The following is a 25167-nucleotide window of genomic DNA, read 5'->3' on the forward strand; positions in this document are numbered from 1 at the left end:
GCCAAAAAGAAGTACTTTGTCCAGGCCAAAAGTTTTGAGTATCTCTATACCAGCCCTCCCTGTGGCTCGCTGGTGGTCTCGGCAGCCAATGAAAAAGAAAAGCAGGGGCACTCCAGTTCGACCCCAAAAAACAAAGAGGCCAAATGACTGGACTTTTATCCCACTGCAGTTTACAGTTTCGGTGGTGAACCATCAGGCCCTCTTGGACCATTATAAATTTAACTTACGGACTGGACTCCCTCTGTAAGTTCAAGGAGTCCCTTCCTCAGCAACTGGCTCAAGAGTTTGACACTCTGGTGCAGGAGGGCACCACGACGGCCCAGTGTGCATTCCAAATGGCATAGAATGCGGCGGACTCGGCCACCAGGGTGATAGTGTCCACAGTGGTTATGAGGTACAGCTCCTGGCTTCAAACCGCTGGACTTTCACAAGAAATGCAGATCTTCATTCAAGACCTCCCATTCGATGGGAACGGTCTTTTCTCCGACGAGACCGATCAGAGGCTGCCTGGCTGAAGGATACCAAAGCCACCCATTGGTCTCTTGGCATGCATACGTAAGCAGTTCTGGCCGCCCCTGCTGTCTAGGTCTTGGCAGCTTCTCATGGGGTCTCCTAGAAGCAGAGACTCTGCATTCAGTCAGCACCGCCCTTCTGCCTCCTGCTCACCTGCGCATCCTAGCCCAGCACAGCACTCATTTTGATGGCGCACTTGAGAGCAACGCCCCAGCCAATTCCCCGGATCCACTGTTACCTTTCCTCAACCGCCTCCTCCTCTACCATTTGGCCTGGTTGGAGGTCACATTAGACCGCTGGGTCCTGGACAAAATTTGGGGCTATACCCTGCAATTTTTGGCCGCCCCTTCCTCCCACCCACCCCCACTTCCCTGTTCCTCTTCAGGGACCCATCTCACAAGCACCTACTCGTTCAGGATGTCGAGATTCTTCTGCGCCTGGGGGCAGTAAAGGAGGTTCCTTGGGACATGAAAGGAAAAGTGTTCTACTCCCGGTACTTCCTAATCCTGAAGGCAAAAGGAGGCCTCATACCAATCCTGGACCTGCGTCACCTCAACAAGTCTCTCAAGTTGAAGTTTTGCATGGTTTCCCTGGCCTCCATCATCCCCTCCCTGGATCTGGGAGACTGGTACACCGCTCTCGACTTAAAAGACGCTTATTTCCACATTTCTATATTCCTGGGCCACAGGCGTTTCCTCCATTTTATGGTGGGAGGGCGCTGTTTCTGGTTCACAGCACTCATTTGGCCTCTCTTCAACCTCTAGGGTATTCATAAAGTGTATGGCGCCAGTGGTAGCTTACCTCAGACGTTGAGGGGTCCATCTGTTTCTGTACCTTGATGGCTGGCTCATCAACGTCAGGTCTCCAGAACAGGTGCAGTGGAGCCTCGACTTGGTGCGTTCCACATGCTGCAACCTGGGCCTGTTGATAAACACAGAAAAGTCCACATTAGTGCCAGTCCAACACATAGAGTTCATTAGCACAGTTCTCAACTCCAAACAGGCCAGGGCCTTCCTTCCCAAGGACGCTTTCAGGCCTTGTCGAGCTTAATCTGCCTGATAAGGGACCACTTGCTCACTACAGCCCACATCTGCCTACACCTGATGGGTCTCTAGGCCACTTGCATGCACGTGGTTCTCCGCGCTCGGCTACGGCCTCTCCAAGCGTGGCTGGCCTCAGTCTATACCCCCAGCAGACACGCTCTGGACTGGGTGGTCAGAGTACCGGACCACATCATACTGTCCCTGCACTGGTGGTTGAACCCCAGGTCGGTGGTTCAAGGGGTCCCCTTCGTGACTCTGTCCCAGTCTCTAACCCTGGTCTCCAATGCTTCGGATCTGGGCACCTGGGCAAGCTCCGCACACAGAGCTGCTGGCTATGGGATGACCTAGCCTTCCATATCAATGTGAGGGAGCTCAGGGTGGTCCACCTGGCCTGCCAGGAATTCTTTCCCCACCTGAGAGGCAAGGTGGTGCAGGTCCTGACAGACAATACAGCTGTGATGTATTACATCACCAGGCAGGGAGATGCCAGATTCTTATCCCTTTGCCAAGAGGCACTCAGTGTTTTGGACTTCCGTGTGCGGCATGCCAGTCATCTGGTTGTGGCCCACCTACCCAGCTCCAGGAACATCCTGGCAGATTGCCTTAGCAGGACTTTCTCGTCTCGCCACGAATGATCTCTCCATCCGGAGGTGGTCGACATAATCTTCCAAAGGTGAGGAATTCCTCAGGTAGACCTGTTCACTTCCAGACAGAACAGGAAGTGCCACGACTTCTGTTCCATCCAGCATCTGGACAGAGGTTCCTTTTTGGACACATTCTTCATCCCTTGTTTGGGGGCGCTCATGTATGCGTTTCCGCCAGTGCTATTAATCCACAGGGTCCTGGTGAAAGTCCAGCAGGACAGAGCGAAAATTATCCTTGTGGCCCCCTCATGGCCCCGTCAACACTGTTTTGGCATGCTGTTGGACCTTTCAGCAGCTGCCCTTCTTCCCCAGCCTCTTCGGCCGGACCTGCTGTCACAGAACCATGGCACCGTGTTGCATTCGAACGTGGTGGCACTGGATCTGACGGCTGGGCTCCTGCGTGGCTGAGCACGGAAGAAAAGGCATGCTCAGCCTGTGTTCAACAGGATTTGGTGGGCAGCAGAAAACCCTCAACCAGGGTGACCCACCTAGCAAAGTGGAAACTGTTTACATGCTGGACTTTGGAGCGGCACCTGCAAGTAGGGTGACCAGATGAGAGACATGAAATATCGGGACATGGGGGGCAGGGCGCCGGCGGAGCAAAAAAAAAAGAGCCGCCGGAGCACAGGAAAAATGGGTGGGGGCTGAGCACCCACCGGCAGCTCTCCACCCCACACCAGCTCACCTCCGCCTCCCCTGAGAGGGCTGCCGTGTCCTGCTTCTCCCCCCTCCCTCCCAGTGCTTGTGCTGCCATACAGCTGGTTCATGCAAGCCTGGGAGGGAGGGGGAGGAGGAGGAGGAATGCGGCGTGCTTGGGGAAGAGGCGGGGCCAGGGCGGGGATTTGGGGAGGGATCCAATGGGGCAGGGAGGGGGTGGAGTCGGAGGCAGGGCTGAGTTGGGCGCGGGGGACGGGGGGCGCGAGCCGCCTCCGCGCCAGAGTGCAAAATATCGGGACAATTCGCGTCCCGACTGAACAAGTAAATATCGGGACAGTCCCAATAAAATCGGGACGTCTGGTCACCCTACCTGCAGATGTCGCTGCAGGATGGCTTGGACTGTTTGCTGCATCTCAAGCTTCAAAGGTTGTCCCTCTCTTCCATCAAGGTCCACCTGGCAGCCATCTCGGCATTGCATCCCATGCTCCAGGGCAGGTCTCTCTTCGCCCATCCTATGACTGCAAGGTTTTTAAAGGGTCTGGAGCACCTCTATCTGCAAGTCTGGGACTTGAACTTCGTGCTGTCTAGGCTCATGGGATCCCCCTTTGAGCCTTTGGCTACCTGCTCCCTCCTGCTGCTCTCCTGGAAGGTTTCTTTCCTGGTTGCTATAACCTCGGCCCACAGAGTGTCTGAGATCAGGGCATTCACCTCGGATCCTCCCTGTACGGTCTTCTTCAAGGACAAGGTCCAGCCGTGCCCGCACACAGTGTTTCTTCCCAAGGTCATTTCCCAGTTTCATACTGGCCAAGACACATACTTACCAGTCTTCTGTCCGAAGCCTCATGTGTCAGATGAGGAGCGCAGACTTCACACCTTGGACATCAGGAGAGTGCTGGCATTCTACATAGATAGAACCAACCCATTCTGCAAGTCAACAGTTGTTTGTGGCAGTGGCAGACAGTATGAAAGGTCGCCCAGTGTCTGTTCAGAGAATCTCGTCTTAGATCATGGCCTGCATTCGCTACTGCTATGACCTGGCAAAAGTGACCCCGCCGGCGATTGTGACAGCTCACTTGACTAGGGCACACGCATCATCGGCAGACTTCCTGGTGCAGGTGCTGATCCAGGAAATCTGTCTGGCTGCGACTTGGTCGTCTGCCCACACGTTCACATTGCATTATGTGCTGACCCAGCAAGCTCAAGACGATGCTGGATTTGGCAGAGCAGTGCTTCAAACTGCAAGACGGTAAACTCTGAGCCCATCTCCGAGGATTCTGCTTGAGTCACCTACAGTGGAATAGAAATGTGCAAGCACTCGAAGAAGAAGAAATGGTTACCTACCTTTTCGTAACTGTTCTTCGAGATATGTTGCTTGTGTTCATTCCATTACCTGTCCTCCTACCCCTCTGTCAAAGTTGTCAGTAAGAAGGAACTGAGAGGGCATAGGGCCGGCAGCGCCTGATATACCAGCACATGAGCATGGCACTCAAGGGGGTGCCACTGCCGGCCCTACGGATACCACTAAGGTAAAAATCTCCGATGACTCTGCACGTGGGCACATGCACACCTACCATGGAATGGACATGAGCAACACATTTTGAAGAACAAGAGTTACGAAAATGTGGGTAACCAGTTTTTTTTCCAACCATCCTATGAAGGCAAGCAATCATCTTCAGTGACTTCACATGAAGAAGAGTGGACAGAGAATTCAGCAAAAGACACAGGAACAAGAGGATACTGTGCTGTCTCCCTGGAATGAAAATATGAGATGAACCTGCAAATTGGACAGATTTATGAAGTCATCATCTGGCAAGTCTCCCCTGGAGATTGTACATATTGGAACCAATGGCACGGCGTCATATGGAACTACAAAGATCGTAGAAGGCTTCAGGAATCTTGGAAGGGAGCTGATGAAAAGAAAAGTCTAGGTGATTGTCTCCGTGATTCTTCCAGTCCTACGAATGAGAGAGAGCAGAAAATACAGACGATGAACTGTTGACTGCATAGCTGGATTTTGGTTTTGTGGAACATTGGGCCATATTCTAGTGGGAGAGTGGGCTGTATGAAGGGTACAGCCTGCATCACAAAGGTAAGGGAGCTAATCTTTTTGATTGGAGACTTGCTGGACCAGCCAGGCGGACATTAAATTAGTAATGGAAGGGAACAGTGCTAAGGAGAGAAATGAACTTCACACTCAGTATGTCACAAACAAATTGAATTGATGTGACAAAGAATGTAAAGAAAGATTTTTCAGTTGCTTATATTCCAGTGCTAGGTGTCTGGGTAACAAGGAAGAGGAATTCTAAATTCTCACTGATGAGAAGAAATTGCTATAATTGATATTAGTGACACTTAGCAGGATGACTTGCATGATTGGAATGTTAAAATCACTGATTATAATCTGGGAAGTATAGAGTAAAAGAAGTTGGGGGTGGGAGATGGCACTCTAGAGTTAGATACAGTTACCAGTTTTAGAATTACTGATAACTCAGAGCCACAGAATCTTGAATGCATATGGATCAGTTGTGAACTAACAAAGCCCAGGAGTTTTGGTCTTGGTTGTAGTCTGCTACAGACCACTGAATCAAACCAGAGAACAGGATGAGGTACTCTTAAGCATGTATGTTAATGTATGGAAAGAAAAATGTTGGTGTTATGGGTAATCTCAGTCTGGGGAAAACATGCTGGAGATCTCATTCAGCCAGTAGTAAATTGTCATTAGAGTTTCTAAAAATTATATGTGATGACTTTTAATTCAAAAGGTGTTGCACCCACCACAAGGGAACTCTCTTTTGGACCTCATTGTGATGGATAAAGATAAATTAATTTCTTGACTGGAAGTTAGTGATTGCCTAGGGACCAGTAAGCATGACCTGATTACATTCAATATGGGCAGAGGATTGTCCCGATCAGTAACATATATACTTGTGCTTCAAAAAGGCTAATTTCTCAAAGCTATGGAAAATAAATAACAAATTGATTGGGAGAAAAAAATTAAACAGAAAAATGTGGACAAAAATTGAAAGTTCTTTAAGAAGAATTTTTTAGTTGGCCAAAAAGCCACAATTCCGCAATCAAGAAAGAGGACAATTCTGGCTAAAAGTCTATACTTTTTCAATGGTGATTCGAAGGAAGCAATTTGAAATAAAAAGCAACATATAATAAATGAAAAAGGGAAATAGATAGCAATCAACATAAATTACAAATTATGATGTGTAGAAAATTAATAAGGGAAGCTAAAGACATCAAGGAAAACTCCATGGCTGGCTTGGCTAAGACAATAAGAGAGAGTTTTAAAGTGCATTAAGAACAAAAGAATTCCTGGTAATGGTATAAGCTCATTGCTAGATGAAGATGGTGAAATTATTAATAATGATGCAGAAAAGGCAAAAGTGTTTAATATATGTTTTTGTACTGTATTTGGAAAAAACAGGATGATGTGCTTGTATTACATGAAGATGATGATATACTTCAGTCCATTAGTAACTAAGGAGAGTGTTAAACACCACCTACTAGGGATACATGTTTTTAAATGAGCAGGCTCGAATAACTTTCACCAGAGTCCTAAAAGAGTTGGCCACTGAGATCTCTGGCCCACTAATGTTAATTTTTAATAAACCATGGAATACTGAGGAAGTTTCAGAAGACTGGAAAAGAGATAATGTGCCACTATTTAAAAAGGGCAAGTGGAATGATCCAGGTAACTGTGCTGGTTAGTCTGACATCAATCCTGGGCAAAATAATGGAAAAGGTGGTATAGGATTTAGTTGATAAAGAATTAAAGGCTAGAAATATAATTAATAGAAGTCAACAGGGTTTTATGGAAAATAGGTCCTGTCAAACAAACCTGATTTCATTCTTTGATGAGATTACAAGTTAGGTTGTTAGAGGTAACATAGATGTAATAGACTTAGACATTTATAAGGTATTTGATTTAGTACTCTGTGACATTCTGATTAAAACATTAGTGCTATACAATATTAATAAAGCACATGTAAATTGGATTATGACCTGGCTAACTGACCGATCTCAAAAGTAGATTTCAGTGAGGAATCATCATTAAATGGTGGTATTTCTAGTGGGGTTTTGCAGGGATCAGTACTATGCCCAACAAAATTCAACAATGTTTTCAATGATCTAGAAATAAATATAAAATCACTGCTGATAACATTGCCAGATGGCACATAGAATGGCGGAGTGGTAAGTAATTATCACAAGGCAATCATACAGAACAGTCTGAATTGCTTGGTAAACTGGGCCCATTTTAATACAGCCAAATGTTGTACATCTAGAAACAAATAATGTAGGCCGTACCTACTAAATGGGGGATTCTATTCGGGAAAGAAATAAGTTCAAAAGGATTTCGGGTCAGTAGTGGGCAAGTATCTCCACATGAACTTCCTGTGCAGTGCGGTGGCAAAAAGGGCTAACACGATCCTTGGATGTATAAATAGGGATGTAGGAGTAGGGAGATGATTTTACCTGTATGTGCAACATTGGGGAGACCAGTACTGAATACTGCATATAGTTCTGGTATCCATATTTTGAAAGGGATATTGAAAAACTGGCTGTGGTGCAGAAAAGACCCACAAAAAATATACAAAGGCTTGAGAAAATGCCTTGAAGAAGCTCAGTCTGTTCAGTTTATCAGAAAGAAGATTGAGAGGTGACTTGAATAGTGTAAAGTACCTTCACAGACAGAGAATACAGATTACTAAAGGGCTCTTTAATATAGCAGAGAAAGACATAGCAAGAACCAATGGCTGGAAGCTGTTGCCAGACAAATTCAAATTAGAAATTAGACCCACATTTTTAACTGTGAGACTGATTAACCATTGGAACAAACTACCAAGGTAAATGGTGGATTCTTCTTCTCTTGAAGTCTTCAGATCAAGGCTTGGTGTCTTTCTGGAAGATATGTTTTAGTCAAATACAAGTCATTGGGCTCAATACAGGAGGAAGTAGATGAAATTGTAATGGCTTATGATATATAGGAGGTCAGACTAGATTATTTAATGGTTCTTCTGACCTTAAATTCTATAATTTTATAAACACCTCTCTTCCAGAGAGCACAAATCTGGTAGACCTGGTAGAAAGGGGCTGAAATCATCTCTACCTGTCTTTTCAAATGGTAGTTCATGACCCAAAATAGGTCCCTCTGACACACACACACACACACACACACACACACACACACACACACACACACACACACACAGCTTGCCAAGCAATGGTACCATCTCAAGTGGAGCTCAGTACACTGCCCTGTACTGATGCTTTGGTGTCGGCTTTGATGCACATGATACCGATAGCCTTGATACCCATGACTCTCGTGCCAGCAACCTTGATGTAGCTGTTTTTGCTACTGACCTTCTTGGCACTGAAGCTGTTTTTGAATAACTTAACCTAACCATGACTATTCATCCTGAATCACCACTAATGTCTTTGGTGGTGAGAATGCCATATACAGTGCCAACCAGTAATATTATTATAGTGCCGAGTACTTCATAAATGCTAGTGCCATAGCGTAAGCCTATACTTTATCTTCCCCTGTTCAAGTACCCTGTCTTCAAAGACCGACATTATTTTCCTCAGCTTCTGAGCAGAGAGAGAAACATCCCCTACCCACTCACTGTGGTTCTGTTCCAATGACTCCTACTTTTCATAGAAGTATAGAGCCCATTATTACACTCAGAGACCTTCAGGATGTAAGGAAGAGCATTCTCCATGGTACCTACCGTTTGGCCCGAATCCTTATCAGGCTCAATCCTGGCCTACTGAGCCCCTTTGGGGCATGCGACAATCAAGAGAACCAGCTTCTACTTCCAAGGCTAGGTCTACCTCCCCTATGAAATCCTGTACGGTGATGCAAGAGGCACAGGTCACTCACACTTTGCAGCTGCAGGAGCATGAAATGATAATCACCACCAAAGACATTAGTGGTGACTCAGGTTAAGTAGTCATGGTTAGGTTAGATTATTCAAAAATAGCTTCAGTGCCAAGAAGGTCAGTAGCTAGTGAAACATCTTTTGGTAGACATCAATGTCTGTGGTGCCTACTTCCAGAAAGGCACTGTCAAGTACCTTCATCTGGCTTTGAGTGCTTTTATACACATCTGGTCCCAAGATTCTTATGGATCCATGATTGTAACCTCTGTACCTGAGAAAACCTGACAGCTAGAACCACCAAAAACACTACCACAAGACAAGAACCCAAAAAGATTAGATTTATTCAGAAGAAAAATCTACTTCTCTGCAAGTTTGGAAATACATATTACTAATTTATCAGACGCTGTTATCTAAATAAGATTATTTAAATGAAGACAGTTTCAAATGTGATTCATAAGATAGCAAGGAGGAACTGAGAACTATTGTCTCCAAGAGTCAGCTACTGGCCAACACTTCTCTCCAGGTGATGTTTCATGCCTTGGACATAGTATCGAGATCTACGGCACGTCCATCAGCATGCAAAGGACTTCATATGTCTTTAGGTATTGCCAAAGACTGCAGTCATAGGCAACTATTGAGGATCCTCCATTTGACAGCTCTGACCTCTTAAACACCAAAACATATGAAGCCTTGCACTAGCTAAAACACTCATGAGCAACTTAGATGTCTTTGGGAGTCTGCACACTGGCACTCAGGAGAAAACAAGCTATGCCTCTGTCTTACTCCAGCAGAGCCCTCTATCCTTCCCCCCCACACAGTATAGTCAGTAGAGACCCTCAGAAGCACCAAGAAAGAGACAGAGGTTCCAACAAAGGAGACACTACTCTTTCTTCATCTGCCACTCACCCGTTATCCAGAGCAAGACAACAAATTTGATGCCTTGCTTATAAGTCACTTGGAGCATATAGAGGATTGGTACTTTTCCTCCTCCTCTTATTGACAATTGCCTGTTTTGTTTTCAGGAGGCCTGGAACCACATTGCCTCAGACCACTGGGTCTTAGATATCAATAAAGTGTGGTATTCCATACTTTTTCAGAGCCTTCCTACCTCCTTCCTTCTTCCCCATCCTTCTTCAGGGCCCCTTCTCATGAGAGACTATTACAGGAAGAAGTGAACTCACTTGTAAATCTCAGAGCAATAGAAGAAGGGCCTCTAGAATTCAGGGGAATGGGTTTTACTCACATTATTTTCTAATCTCATAGAAGGGGGACTGACACCCAATCCTGGGCTTGGGACAATTCAATGCCTTCATCTGCCGTTTCAAATTCAGGATGGTAATCCAAGCTTCTACAATCCTGTTCGTAGATCCTTAGGACAGATTAATGGCTCTTGATGTACAGGACTTGTATTTTCACATAACGATTCACCTGGCACACCAAAAATACATGAGATTACAAATTGGAAGCTCCTAATATTGGGCCAGATTTCTGCCCTTTGCTTTATCAACAGCACCAAGAACCTTCACCAACTGCTTGGCAGTAGTGACAGCTCTGATGAAGCAAGGGATCCACGTATACTCTTACCTCAACAATTGGCTCATCTGGGAAACATCCCACAACAGGTGATTGACTCTATTCACCAAATCCTACAGCTCTTCAACAGTTTGGACCTCAGACTCAACAACCCAGAGAATAGAGTTCAGAGTACTGGATTCTGCAACAGCAAACACTAGTCTGCCTCAGGACAGATTCAAAACCGTAGTGGATCTCATCACCCAGCTGCAGGTTCACCCTCAAATATCAGTAATAGTCTGTCTCTCACTCCTCAGACTTCCTGATATATATCACACAGCATGTCAGACGTCACCTACGCTGCATGCAAGGATGATTGAAATCTGTATATCTACCCAACAGATTTCACATAGACATGAGGGTGCAGGTCCACTGAGAAGTTTTCTTAGTGTTAAATTGGATCCTCTTCAGGTATGCAAAGGAGTACCTTTTTTTTTTTTTTTTTTTTTTTTTTAAATCTCTATCCACCAAACTGCTGTTGACAGATGCTCCCCTTGAATGGGGAGCTCGCCTGGACCATCTTCAGACTCAAGGCCTCTCAACTCCCAGAAAGATTCATCTTCCTATAAATGTATTAGAGCTTAGAGCTTGTCTATCCTGTATAGCATTTCTTCCATGCTACGAAGACTGACAGTCCAGATCATGATAGACAATGCTGTAGCAGTATTATGTCAACAGAGGGAGGAGCACAATTGTCTCCTCTTGCCAAAAAGCTGTTTGACTTTGCTACGGGTGTATTTGCCACCAAATCACCCCAGTGGCTCTGCATCTACCAGGCTTCTGGAATGTCTTAGCAGGCACTTCTCAAGTGACCATGATGGACTGTCAAAGATCCTACAGAATATCTTCCACAGAAACAGTCATCCAACCATAGAGCTATTGGCAAGAGATGACCCCCCCCACCCCCGCAAAAAATCAACAGACCATATATTCTGCTTGATGAGGGGTGGATCTGAGTTGGATCCAAGTTCTCTGTCAGATGCTTTCCTCATCTTGTTGATTTCAGGGATAATGTATGCCTATCTGATGATCCTGCTAAAATGGAGTATCCTAAGGAAACTGAGACAGAACTCTGCAGTAATGATCATGTTAGTACTAGCCTGGCCCAGACAGTTCTGGTATTGTCACCTAATAATCCTGTTGTCAGCCTCTGATAACATTACCTGACTTACCTGAAATGATCTTCCAGGATGAAGGAAAGATCCTACACCTGTTCCCGGAATCATTGCATCTGACAGACTAGTTAACTACCATTGAGAGTAGCTGCTCTGCTGAGATGCAGAACATATTAGTGCACAACAGAAGCACTTTATAGAGTGACACATGCTGACAAGTGGAAAAGATTCTCTATATGGGCAGAACAACATCATTTTAATCTTATTTAAAGACTGCTATTCCTTTTGTCTTGGACTGTCTACTGTCACTGAAGAATTCAAGGCTATTGATTAACTCTAGGACAGTGCACTTACCAGCAATGTCTTCTCAGCATTCCTCTGTCCAGTGTCCCACCATATTTTTCCACCTCATAGTTGTTAAATTCTTTAAGTGCCTCATCCATGTGTTTCACCCAGTCCAGGAACTCCATTCTCTCCAGGACCTCAATATAGTCCTAGCTGGGTTAATGGGTGGTCCTTTTGAAACGTTGCTATATGCTTACTCTGCCACCTATCCATGAAGACAGCCTTTTTAGTAGTGATAATATCTGCTCAAAGGATAGGAGAAATGTAGTCACTTATGAGTGGTACAGCATACACTATATTTCCTAAGGACAAAATCACCCTTCTGCCTCGCCCTAATTTTTTGCCTAAACTAGTCTGGCTTCTACTTGAATCATTGACTTCCACTTGATTCAGTTGATTCATCTGCCTGAGAGGATCTCTTTTTACCTAGACAGAACAAGACCATTCAGAAATTCCCCAAGCCTTTCTGTAGCATTTGCAGCCAAGGGTCAGAAAATGTCATCCTAGAGACTTTCTTAGTGGGTATCTGATTGTATTAGAGTTTGCTATGAGTTTGCCAGGCTAGATCCACCCATATGGGATAGATCCAGCTTCTCTGGAAAGATTGCCTCTTACTGAAATCTGCAAGGTGACTACATGGAGATCAGTACATACTCTTACACAGCACAGCCTCCCTAGTCGAGGCATCAAAATCTGACACCAGCTTTGACAGAGCTGTCCCACAGTCCTTATTTAAGTAGACTCCAAGCATTCACTTCCTGTCAGTCAGATCACTGCGTTTGAGTCACCAGAAGTGGTATACAGATGGACAGTCACTCAAAGAAAGAATCATTACTTACCCTACTGTAATTGTGATTCTTTGAGATGTTATCCATATGTATTCCACAACCCACCCCCCTTCCTCCTATTAGAGTCCTGCAACACCTGAATTTTGTATTCATAAAGGAAATGAAGGACATTTGGACCCGCTCTGCCCTTTATGTCCTCGGGAAGGGGGTGCCAGGGGACCTATGGTGCAGGGCCACCCCAGTGGACACAGCTGGCCAAAAAAATTTAATCTTGAGCACACGGGGCACATACATACCCGAAGGAGAATAATATAGACAATGCATCTTGACGAAACAGTTTTCTGTGATAGTCCTGTTACGAAAGGCCCTTGTAAAAAAAAAAATAGACATTGTGGTGATGGTGATGATTTTGGCTTATGAGACTGCAGCAGCCCTGCTACGTAGAGGTCTACAACTGTGAAAACTATCTTCAGCTTTTTGCAGCTGTTGTTTTTTCAAAAGCAAGAGACCACCCTTAAGAACAGTTGTTTTGGAATCAATATTTAGGAAACTGTTTCCTGGCTGGAAATTCTGCACCAAGTCACCACATGGGAAACTTAGAGTTGATTGTGAAGCTGCTCTTACAACAAGCCCTGTCTGATCATTAGATCACAAGGAAGATCAGTGCTGTGGTGTAGGTTTCTTCCTTAGCCCTTTATCCCGTTGGCAGCATTTCACAAGCAACAAAAAACAGATGCATGATCCAAGACAGGATATAAGGCATTCCCGGCACAAAGGAAAGCTGATTTTAGATATTGTATGAAAATGCAACAAGATTAGATTATATTTGATGTCAAAAAGGAAAATTAAAGCTAAGAATTATTTTGAGAAATGTTAAGATTAGTTCCTCAGTGTTTGCTCTTACAAATGATCATTGCAGTTAGTGTTCTCTATAACATAATAAATGAAAAGTGTTCATGACAGATATGTAGAACTCCTTCAGTTTTAAACATTGTGTCCTTTCAACTGAATACTTATTTCATATACACTGGGGCAATGATCTCCATTCATCTTAGCAATGAACTTCAGCCAGTTCAATTGCTGAAAGGAACATCATCTATTTGTTTTGTTTGGGGAAGGGGAAGTAGCCTAACTCCTGGTAGTCAGCAGTCTTTGGATAGAAAATAAGGTTTGGAAATTACATGTATCCTAGGATTACAGCGAATTATGATGATAATTTAAAATAAGCAAATAACAAGGAAACGTCTCAAATGACTTCTGTTGATGTTACATTGTCTTTAAATATTATGACCTGTTGTGTTTAAGTATAAATGTTTCATTTCTGTCTGGGATGATGCATATTCATTTATGAATATTTAAAAAGGGTAACAAGATGACCTAGGTAACTTTAGGACTGTCAGCTTGACAATCCAAAATAATGGAACTGAATATATTGGTTTTGATTAGTAAAGAAGTAAAGGCCAATCCACATGGATTTACGGAAAGTAGAGCATCTTCAACCACCTTCAGTTTTTGAGATTTTATGTTTGGTTGATAAAATAATAGTTAATAGTATTGGTGTAATATACTTTGACTTATATAAGGCATTTCACTTGATACCACACAGCATTTTGATTAAGAAACTAGAATCCTGCAAAATCAATATAACCACACATTACATAGATTAAAAACTGACTGACAGGTCTCAAAATGTAATTGTAAACGGAATCATCAAGCGGGTGTGTTTCTGGTGGGATCCTTCTGGGATCAGTTTTTGGCCCAGTGCTATTTAACATTTTTATCAATGACCTGGAAGAAAACATAAAACAATTAATGATAAGTTTGTAGATGATACAAAGATTGGGGGAGTGATAAATAATAACAATCTGGATCACTTGGTAAGCTGGACATGAGCGAACCATTTGCATTTTAATAAGCCCAAATGTAAAATCATCCATCTAGGAAGAATGAATGCAGGCCATACTTACAGAATGGGGGACTTTATCCCGGAAAACAGAGACTCTGAAAAAGACTTGGGGGTCATGGTGGATAATCATCCAAGCATGAGCTCCCAATGTGATGCTGTGGCCAGAAAGACTAATGTGGTCCTTGAATGTATATACAGGGGAATCTTGCATAGGAGTAGGGAGGTTATATATACTCCCCTGTATTTGGCACTGGTATGACTGCTTCTGAAATACCAGTGTCCAGTTCTGGTGTCACCAGTTCAAGAAGGATACTGGTAAGTTTGGGAATACTTCAGAAAAGAGCCACGAGAATGCTTAAGGTGTTGGAAAACAAGCCTTATAAAGAAAGACTCAATGAACTCATTCTATTTAGCTTATCAAAGAAAAGTTAAGGGGTGACTTGGTCACAATGTGTAAGTATCTACATGGGGAACAGAAATTTGATAATAGAGGGCTTTTCAGTCTAGCAGCCAAAAGTATAACAAAATCCAGTGACTGGAAGTTGAAGCTAGACAAATGCAGTCTAGAAATATGGTGCACATTTTTAACAGGGTAATTTACTACTGGAACACCTTATCAAGGGTTGTGGTGAATTCTCCATCATTGGCAGTTTTTAAATCAAGATTGGATGTTTATCTAAAAGATATACTCCGATTCAAACAGGAGTCAATTTGGGGAAGTCCTGTGATCTATGTTATAGAAGAAGTCAGACTAGTTGATCACAATGGCCCCTTCTGGCTTTACAATCTATGTATGAACCTGTGAAAACCATCCTGATCCCCAGTCATAGCTTTTTGTTGGAATTACACTTACTTCTTCTGAAGTCAACAGCCTGTCACTGTCTTACAAATGGCTGGTTTTGTTCTTTGGTGAAAGCATTCTGGACTATCAGGAGAGAAGAAATGTGAGTGAGAACAAAGAAGTGAATTTTCTATATGAGTTTAAGGATATGTTCACTAGAGCAGTGCCAATAATAGATTTTACTGGTTCACTGGCAATTCTGAAAAAAATTAATCCTGTTAAACTTATAGACTTTTGGAAATGAGTTCCACAAATTAATTACATGTTCTATAAAATATATTTCCTTTTTTCAGTTTGAAATATGTTGGCTTTTAATGGAATGTTATCTTGTTTTTACTGAGAGAGAAGAAATGGGAAGTGCCCAATTTACCTGTTCTTGACCAATCAATACTTGCACACTTCAATCCTATTCCATTTTATTTTTCTCTTTTCTAAACTACACAGTCCCACCTGTACTAATCTCTCTCCATACAAAGGTCTATCTTTCTGTTTCTAATCATTTTTGTCACCTTTCTCTTCATCCTTTCTATATTTGCTATACCTCTTTTGAGGTAAGATGGCCAAAACTGAACACAGTATTCCAGAAGGGAGAATACCTTTGGTTAATATAATGCCAGTATAATATTTTCATGATTATTTTCCCTCTTATTCCTTAAGCATGCTAACATGTTGTTTGCTTTTTTGATGGTCACTCTCCATTGAACAGAGGTTTTCGATGAGCTTTTTTTCTGATTGGTTACAGTTAATTTAGAAGCTTGCATTATACAGTGATATTTTAAATGATCTCTTTCAATTCCTTACTTCATATGCTTTATGTTGAATATGTCAACACTGAGTTTCATCTGCCATCGTGCTATCCATTCACAGTGCTTTAAATCCCTTTGAAGTATAGCTCTGTTTAGGCTTGATTGACCTAAAAGATTTTGTCATCTTCATGTTTCGCCACCTCAGTCTTTCCCCAAGATCATTAATGAACATGTTAAACAACATTTGTTCGTATAAGAAACACCCCAATGTTCACGTTTTTGCCATGTTGAAACTGGGTCATTTATTCATACTATTTTGCTCTGTCTGTTAGACACTTTCTATTCTGACAGTATTTTCTCACTCACCACATGGCTATCTACCTGCCTTAATAGCTTCTTGTAAGGGACTTTCAAAGGTTTTTTGAAATACTTTTAGTAAGATGGAGTATGCAGATCAGGACATTAAACTAGAAGCCACTTAACATCCAGAGAGCACCAAGTGATCCATGCAAGACCTATGTTGGTCCATAAGGTAAAGCTATCAGGCATTTTTATGACCATATTCGGCAACACTAAATAATGTTCTGTACCATTAGAAAGCTATTTACTATATTACATATTACATTAATATATATTTCATAAGTATATATGTGATACACTTAAAGAGTTCCCTGTGGTATTTCCTACAATGCTGGTGCTCAATTAGATTAAGTTCAGGATGTTCAGGATTCTTAATAATTTCATAATTTCCTTACTACTTACAAGTTTTTTCTAACATCTTGTATTAAAATAGCATTGCAAAATTATATTTGCCTGCTGGGTGAACAGGTGAGTAAATTATGGTTAGTTTTTCATTGTTAATGTCATTGGTATTAAAGTGAAGATGAATGGGTTTTGTGCTTGGGCTAGTAGGTTTTCATAACAATGTGGCAATCCTGTTTTAAAGTATTTTTAAGGCCTTAATAGTGTTGTTTTTTCACTTTATTAATTTCTAATTGCAGCTGATTCAACAGGAACTCACTCTCTCTATACAACTTACAAGGACTATGAAATCATGTTTCATGTTTCCACCATGCTGCCATACACTCCTAACAACAAGCAACAGGTAGGATGGACTTTGCCAATTTAGAATTCCTCTGTCCTCCACCTCATAAAGTAGTTGTACTGTCAAATGATAACGGAATATTACACCTATAGCAGTGGCAGAAAGCACTTAACTTTGTTGAAGTATTGAATCCAGAGTGATCTAAAAGAAAATGAATAAAGAGGAAAATATTTAGGTCAACGGTCAGCTGAGCAGCTTTGTGAATAATCTCGTACTTAAAATAGTAAATAACTGCAGTGGTATTTGACAACCACTATATGCAGCCTGTTAAAAAGTACTCTGCAGTGTCTAAACAACACAAAAATATAAAATATTGGATTACATATGTATCAGGAATAAAACTGGCTAACTCAGTCACAGGATGCTCCGCAAACGGGTTGGATTTTTTATAGCATGTTGGGGGGAGGAGGGGGGGTCAAAAAGAAAAAGCTTGCGAACCCCTGGGATATAAAGTCCATAGGTGTACCCAAGGGTGTCGATCTATACAGGAAATAATCTGAGTTCCCAGTCACAGGATACTTTTTTTGTCCTCTTAACCATCTGATCACATTTTAGCAGTGATACAAGATCTTATAAGCTAAACAGAGATGGGCTGGTTCAGTACTCTTAAAGGACAAAAATATATATAGGTGTTTGCAGAAAGCTATTTTGGCCATGCAATAGTTGGCATTTTCTCCTCAAAGACCGAATTAAATCAATGCCTGTCATGGTAGTTGCGGCGGTGGGAAAGAGGAGACGTGTTGTACTCTTTGAGGTTCTGTCCTTTGGTTGAAACATAAAATCAAGGTCTTATAGTCATTAAAGCACCCTTGATGTCTTTTATAAGAGCAGAGATGTCAACTCAAGTATCCTGGCCAATTTCAAACTCAGATAATCACATTCTACCTACATAAATTCCCCTTACCTATACATTTTCAATTGAATACATTTAATCATCTCTTCCTTTCCGAAAGCATCCTGTATACTGTGAAACAACTTCTTTTCAGTCCAGAAGTGGCTAGGAAGTTGGTGTATTAATTTTACAAATAAAACCTGAAACCTTTTATATTATTACAAGATCACAGTTAACATGAGCTTTTGTTTACTTTTGTCTGCTCACCAGCATTTTTGGTCTCATCATATTATGCCCAGTTTGAGTGTTTATTGCAGAATTATATTAGGATCTTGTGTTCTTTTGTGTGTTATAAAAAGTTTTTGTTGCTGTTGTTTTTGCAGAAAAAAAATATTTTTAGACTGTAGTGTTGGGTTTAAAAAGAAAAACATCTTTGAAAAATACAGTAATGTACACTGTCAACCAGTTTAAACAAGAAATATTAACCTACCTCAAATTTGTAATAATTATATATTGAGTGTTGTTCAACTTCTGAATATTGCCAGCTCATAATGTTAGAATTCACACACCCAAAAAGTAGACAAACTAAACCATAACATGACTAGCATTACAATTTATTTGATTTTAGAATCACTTAAAATCTTCCCCATACATAGTCCTTTCATTGTGTTTAAAATAGAATTAAAACTGTTGTTATGGAAACAGAAAATGCAGGATGCTAGCATTTGTCTAATATGTCAGACGTTGGCAAGTTTCTCATTTAAGTCCTCAGATATTCTGTGTATTAATGTCTGCATTGACTTGTAGAATAAAACGATGGCAATGGCTGTGTGGCTTACACAAAAATATCCCATAATTAGTAATAACATTTAAAAATATAATTGCAGGAGAAATGAAAAAATTATGAAAAGATTGGTGCTCTGAGATTTCCATTGTCGTCATCTTTTTAATTTTTTTTTTAGCTCCTGAGAAAACGGCATATTGGAAACGATATTGTGACGATTGTTTTCCAGGAAACTGGAGCACAGCCATTCAGCCCAAAGAACATTCGTTCTCACTTCCAGCATGTATTTGTCATTGTAAGAGTGCACAACCCCTGCACTGACAACATCTGTTACAGGTAGATATTACCAGGTTAACAGCAAAAAGGAAATATTGACATATGCTGAGGTTTAGCACGTTTTTGTATTCTGAAATGGAACACACTTTATTGCTTCCTTTAAGGAAACAGTATTCCGGGTGTTGAAAGTTAGAGAACATTATTAACATCATAAACTAGAATGGGTACAGGTGGGCACATTGACATTTTCAGGAAACAAGCTGCTAAAAATAGTGCCTAAATGGGTGCATTTGAAAATGTAAAATAAGGATTTCTTTCATTACTGATTAGATACTGAGTTCTGGGATCCTTACATTTTTAAACATAGGGTTTAAAAACTGTGGTGCAGTTTTGAAATTAGGCTGTTACCCTTTTGAAAAATGTCTGAGGCTTCCAGATTAATTGAATTAGCACTGTATCAATCAATGTTTAATGTATTTGTGCTCATTAAATCTTTGTATTGAAAGTGGATTTTATGCTAAATTTTCTAAGATTAAGTAACTAATTTATATGTAGAAAGAAAACTTTTGGTATCATTTGATGGTATTCTTAATATTTGTAGTCTAGTAAATATACAGATTTTTGTTGAGAACTCATAATGGGTTTGTTGCTTTTTGTGGAGAAGACTCAGGAATCTGAGTTCATGCTGCCACTTCAGTGAAGCTATTGAAGAAGGGTGGCCAGATCTGCAGAAAGAGGAAACTGAGAGTTACATTTTCTGTATGAAACCGTATTTTTATTACACAATTGGCTTCTGTACAGAAATGTTGTTTGCAGATTAAAAAGTAAGCAAGCCACTTGGTTTCAGTGATACCTCTACATAGATACAGGTGTCTTCCCATGCATAGTAACTTGCAGGATCAGGACCTTTATGTGTTTCATGTACCTTCCATGGGCTTAAAATCCTTCATTGATGGGTTTTCCAGTACAAATACTTGATCCACCGTTTATGCAATTCACTTCTGAAAAGTTTTTGTAGGAAACCTCTCAGAGTAAGTTTGACTTTTTCTCCACTGGATTATTTGGAACAGTTTCATAGGTTCATAAATTCTAGGTGAAACAAAAAGCCATATAGCAGGGATCAGCAACCTTTGGTAAGCCCCTGGCGGGCTGGGCCGGTTTGTTTGCCTGCAGCATCCACAGGTTGGGCCGATCGCAGCTGCCACTGGCTGCGGTTTGCCGCCCCAGGCCAATAGGGGCTGCGGGAAACGGCGGCCAGCACATCCCTCAGCCCATGCCACTTCATGCAGACCCCATTGGCCTGGGACATTAAGAAGAGCATTAAGAAGAGTGATTAATTATTTACCTCTCACCTCTGTCCCCTTCCCCCCACAAATAAAGTACTCAGATTTATATATTATTGAGAAACTAGCAAAGTAAAAAAATAATTGTCTGTGTGTTAAGTGCAGATCCTTTGTGCCTCGGGTGAATCAAGCAGCCCTTTCTTTTGCCACAGTATATGTCTGTTTGAAAATCAGAGGGTGGCCTGAGAAGGGCATGCCTGTGGGTTTTCTAGATCCCATAAACTGCTAAAGAGAAGTTAAAATGTTGACACATCGCTTCTTCATTTCTGTATTTCTTCTAGTGTTGCTGTGACAAGATCCAGAGATGTACCATCGTTTGGACCACCAATCCCAAAAGGTGTTACCTTTCCTAAATCAAATGTGTTCAGGGACTTCTTACTGGCCAAAGTGATTAATGCAGAGAATGCTGCTCATAAATCCGAGAAGTTCCGTGCCATGGCCACCAGGACTCGCCAAGAGTACTTGAAAGATCTAGCAGAAAAGAATGTCACCAATACACCCATTGACCCATCTGGCAAGTTCCCCTTCATTTCACTAGCCTCAAAAAAGAAGGAAAAGTCCAAACCTTATCCAGGAGCAGAGCTCCATAGTTCTGGTGCCATTGTGTGGAGTGTCCATGCAAAGGACTATTGCAAGGGTATGGAAATAGACTGTCTCCTGGGTGTATCTAATGAGTTTGTAGTTCTCGTTGAGCAGGATACAAAGAGTGTGGTGTTCAATTGTTCCTGCAGAGATGTGATAGGGTGGACTTCAACTGACACAAGCATCAAACTCTTCTATGACCGGGGTGAATGTGTTTCTGTGGAGAGCTTTATTAACAACTCTGATGATATCAAAGAGGTCGTAAAAAGGCTGGAGGTTAGAATTTTTTCTTTTTTCTAAATTAAAATTGGGACTTCAGTAACAAATGAATTACAATGCTTGCAATAGTTGTTTGCTAATTAATTAATTCCACAAGGCTAATTCCCGTTTTCTCTCTCTCACACACGCACACACACTCTCACTCACTCACTCTACTTTGACATCTACTAGAAAATAGCCAGCCATTCTTGGTTGTTTTGCATTAGTCAGGAGTAGCTGATATTCTTATAGACTCATAGACTCATAGAATTTAAGGTCAGAAGGGACCATTATGATCATCTGGTCTGACCTCCCGCATGATGCAGGCCACAAAGCCGTCCCTACCCTTTCCCTTGACTCTGCTGTTGAAGTCCCCAAATCCTGTGGTTTAGAGACTTCAATTAGCAGAGAATCCTCCAGCTAGCGATCCCTGCCCCATGGTGCGGAGGAAGGCGAAAAACCTCCAGGTTTTGCCAATCCACCCTGGAGGAAAATTCCTTCCCGACCCCAAATATGGCGATCAGTAAAACCCCGAGCACGTAGGCAAGATTCTCCAGCCTGACCCTCATTAGCCATTATACTATTTACCTGCCATGGCACGCTGTTCCTTTGACTAAAATCATGTTATCCCATTAAACCATTCCCTCCATCAACTTATCTAGCTTAATCTTAAAACCAGACAGGTCCTTCGCCCCCACCATTTCCCTCAGAAGGCTATTCCAATATTTCACCCCTCTGACGGTCAGAAAAATGAGAAAATGAGAAAAAATGTGGTACCTTCAGTAAATACCTGTCTAGTCAAATGATCTTATCTATTTCTCTTGTTTCCTCCTTTTTCTGTCATATTTCATGTTATATTTCATCTCAAATGAAGTTTGAGTAGGAGTTGCCTTACTATGTGTCTGGACAGTGCCTAGCAAATCAGGCCCCAATCTAGATTGAGGCCTCTAGATGCTATCTCAATACAAATAATAATAGTAATAAAGTAAAATAAACAATTCATTGCATTGTTATTGTTTGTCTAGAAAATGTCTGTCCATCTTCACTATTTGTCCAGCTGTGTCATGAAGGAAAGAAGTATATGTAGCAGCTGTGTTCTCCACTATGTCAACAATAGCAATTGTAGAATGAACAAGAGGGAAGGAGAGACACATGCCATTGGTTCAAGCATGTAGAACCTGTATTCATCCTGGTGCCAGTTAAGAGAGTGGCATAAGGTTCCAGTTCCACTAAATTGGATAGTTGCACGCCATCAAACCAATGTACTGAAAAATGGAGAAATGGTAGTTTTGTGAAATATCCACAGACCTAGTAAAAATGTCAAATTTTAAATGAAAGATGAAATACAGGTGCTTGTGTAAGTCCTCCACACTTACCTGTTGTGTACTGCCACATTCCTTTAATGTTCCTATGAAATAAGTGGAATTTTAAGGCAGAACTACAATACCACTAGTTAATTTTGTGCAACCAGATGCTATCTTAAATATCCAGCTTGAGTAAAGGGATTTGTTTGAACTGGTATCGTACATAGCAGTGGGAACTTTCCTTGGGACAAAGCACTTCTGTTCCCTCTCCCCATACCTCATCTTGGACTGTGGGTGTAAAACCCAGAATTATAGCCCTCTCAGAATGTAATTCATTACACTAATCACTCTTTCCTCTTCATTTCAATTCTCAGTTTGTGACAAAGGGCTGTGAGACCACGGAGATGACTTTACGTAGGAATGGACTGGGTCAGCTTGGTTTCCATGTGAACTATGAAGGCATTGTGGCAGACGTTGAGCCCTATGGTTATGCTTGGCAGGCAGGATTACTGCAGGGCAGCCGGCTAGTGGAGATCTGCAAAGTGGCTGTAGCCACTCTAAGCCATGAGCAAATGATTGACCTGCTGAGAACATCAGTAACCGTGAAGGTTGTCATCATTCCTCCCCATGAGGACTGCACTCCACGCAGGTATTGTGAGGTGACAGAATGAGAATTAATGTCATCTAGAGCTACCTTTGGGCAAGAAGTTTATTTTGTTTTAAAAATGCAAAACTTTTCCCCTTTAGTACTTTGACATTGGAATAAATTCCGGCCTGTGTAAAGATTTAAAAAAGAATTGTTACAGCATCCCATATTGTCAACTGAAACAAGTTGCAAAAGGGGACATGCTGTCTAAATTTACACTTCAGCTCCACAAAATATCTACTATGTGTACAGTAGTTTAGTAAAAATCATAGTACTCTCAATGTATCCTTCAAATTCCCACAAACACGTTGTGGAGATCAAACATCTCTGAACTGACAAGTGTACATTTATGATGCATCAAAATACTAGTTAATTTTCCTCCTGTTCACAGAGAACTTTTAATTCCTATGGATCCTTTTCCCCAATGCCAAATGTTCCATTCCCCTTCCAACAAAGCAAGGCTACATGTGACTAGAGCCTATCAATCTATCTGTGTATGTATTGGTCAGAGAACTTGCTGCAAATTGAGACTGTCTCCTCAGTGGCTGCGCTTGCTAACTCCACAGCGCACTCAGCCCTTGCTGAGTTCCAGGCTGGCTGTCAACTTTTTTATTGCTTTTATAGCTTTTAAATTTAGCTTTTGATCATAGATAAACTTTTGTCTTGTGTTTTTTCTTGCTAAACTGAACATTCCCAATTTCCTTCATCTTTTCTTAGAGTTCTATTTTCCCAATCTGTTTATCATTTTTATTGCTTCTCTTTTCAGTCATATCACTGCATCTGATTCCCATCTCTCAAATACCATGTATTAATTCCTCATAAACAGTATTTAAATAGGAGAGAAGGAACCTATATAGCCTGAACTTGCCCACTGTCAGCTCAAGGTTTGTGCTAAATTTGGTTAGAAGAAAACCAAGTACACGAATCAGATGTACAAATGATCTTTTTGAGGAGGTACTGTGTTAGTGATTTGTGAGATTATTATATTTTGAGATGTGATCATCTGTCAGAACAAAGGAGACCACCTGCAAGTTAGATAGGAGTCCTAATTGTAAAAAGCCCACTTCGTTTTTTAATCTTTTAGAGTTGCCATAAGAACAACAGTATCTGGCAGGATCAGCAAATGAAAAGTCCAGCTGCAATCATGGCAAAAAGATTAGAACATACAATTCTAGCACAGATCCCACTTATTTCAAATATCTTGGCTGAATTAAATTAAGCACAGCTAAAGCACAGCTAAAAGTAGGCTTAGCTTCAGTCTGGCCACAGTCACAGCAGGAAGAGCTATCATAGTATTTTTCAAAATACTCACCCTAGTGTCAGTGGTTTTGTTATTGTTTTGGGGCAAAGATCATAAATAGCTTATTACTCAGTTATAAACTCCTGAATACCAATTCCTACTCCTGCCTACTGCATCCAAAAAATCATAATTATTTATACATTGTTACATTCATAAATTTGCTTAAATATTGAATAATAAATATACCATTAAAGACTAAAGTTAAATCTTTGCACAAAGCAATTTATTTTTAGCAATAAGTTTTCCAAAGTCAGATTTCCTTTTCTGCATAATCCAGGAGATAACTTATGATTTGTATTACAGTAATATCTAAAGGCCCTAATTGAAGGGGCCCATTCTTCTGGGTGCTGTACAAACACATAGGGCTTGGCTACACTTGCAGCTGTAGAGCGTTTTGGGTTAAACCAGCCTTCGGAGAGCGCAGTAGGGAAAGCGCTCCAGTCTGTCCACACTGACAGCTGCAAGCGCACTGGCGTGGCCACATTTGCAGCGGCATTGGGAGTGGCGGATTATGGGCAGCTATCCCAGCGTTCCAGTGGCTGCAACGTGCTTTTCAAATGAGGGGGGTGGGGTGGAGTGTGTTGTTTGTATGTGGGGGGGACAGAGAGTGGGTTTTTGGAGTGCTGAGAGTGTGTCAGCACGCTATCTTGTAAGTTCAGATCCCCCTAGCCCCCCTGCC

The 25167-nt window shown here is 41.7% G+C and overlaps 1 protein-coding gene across 10 annotated transcripts in view; it reads left to right on the forward strand.

The window, feature by feature from the left end:
- Positions 1-25167, forward strand: part of SIPA1L1 (signal induced proliferation associated 1 like 1) — a 383806-nt gene that overhangs the window by 296040 nt on the left and 62599 nt on the right. For all 10 annotated transcript variants that reach the window (XM_065595303.1, XM_005309363.5, XM_065595300.1 and 7 more), the window contains 4 exons: positions 17060-17163; positions 18958-19115; positions 20680-21256; positions 22917-23191. In XM_065595303.1, coding sequence (XP_065451375.1) covers positions 17060-17163; positions 18958-19115; positions 20680-21256; positions 22917-23191 — 1114 coding nt within the window. The remainder of the gene's footprint in view (positions 1-17059; positions 17164-18957; positions 19116-20679; positions 21257-22916; positions 23192-25167) is intronic.

This window comes from Chrysemys picta, chromosome 4 (assembly GCF_011386835.1).
Source record: "Chrysemys picta bellii isolate R12L10 chromosome 4, ASM1138683v2, whole genome shotgun sequence".
Taxonomy (NCBI): Eukaryota; Metazoa; Chordata; order Testudines; family Emydidae; genus Chrysemys; species Chrysemys picta.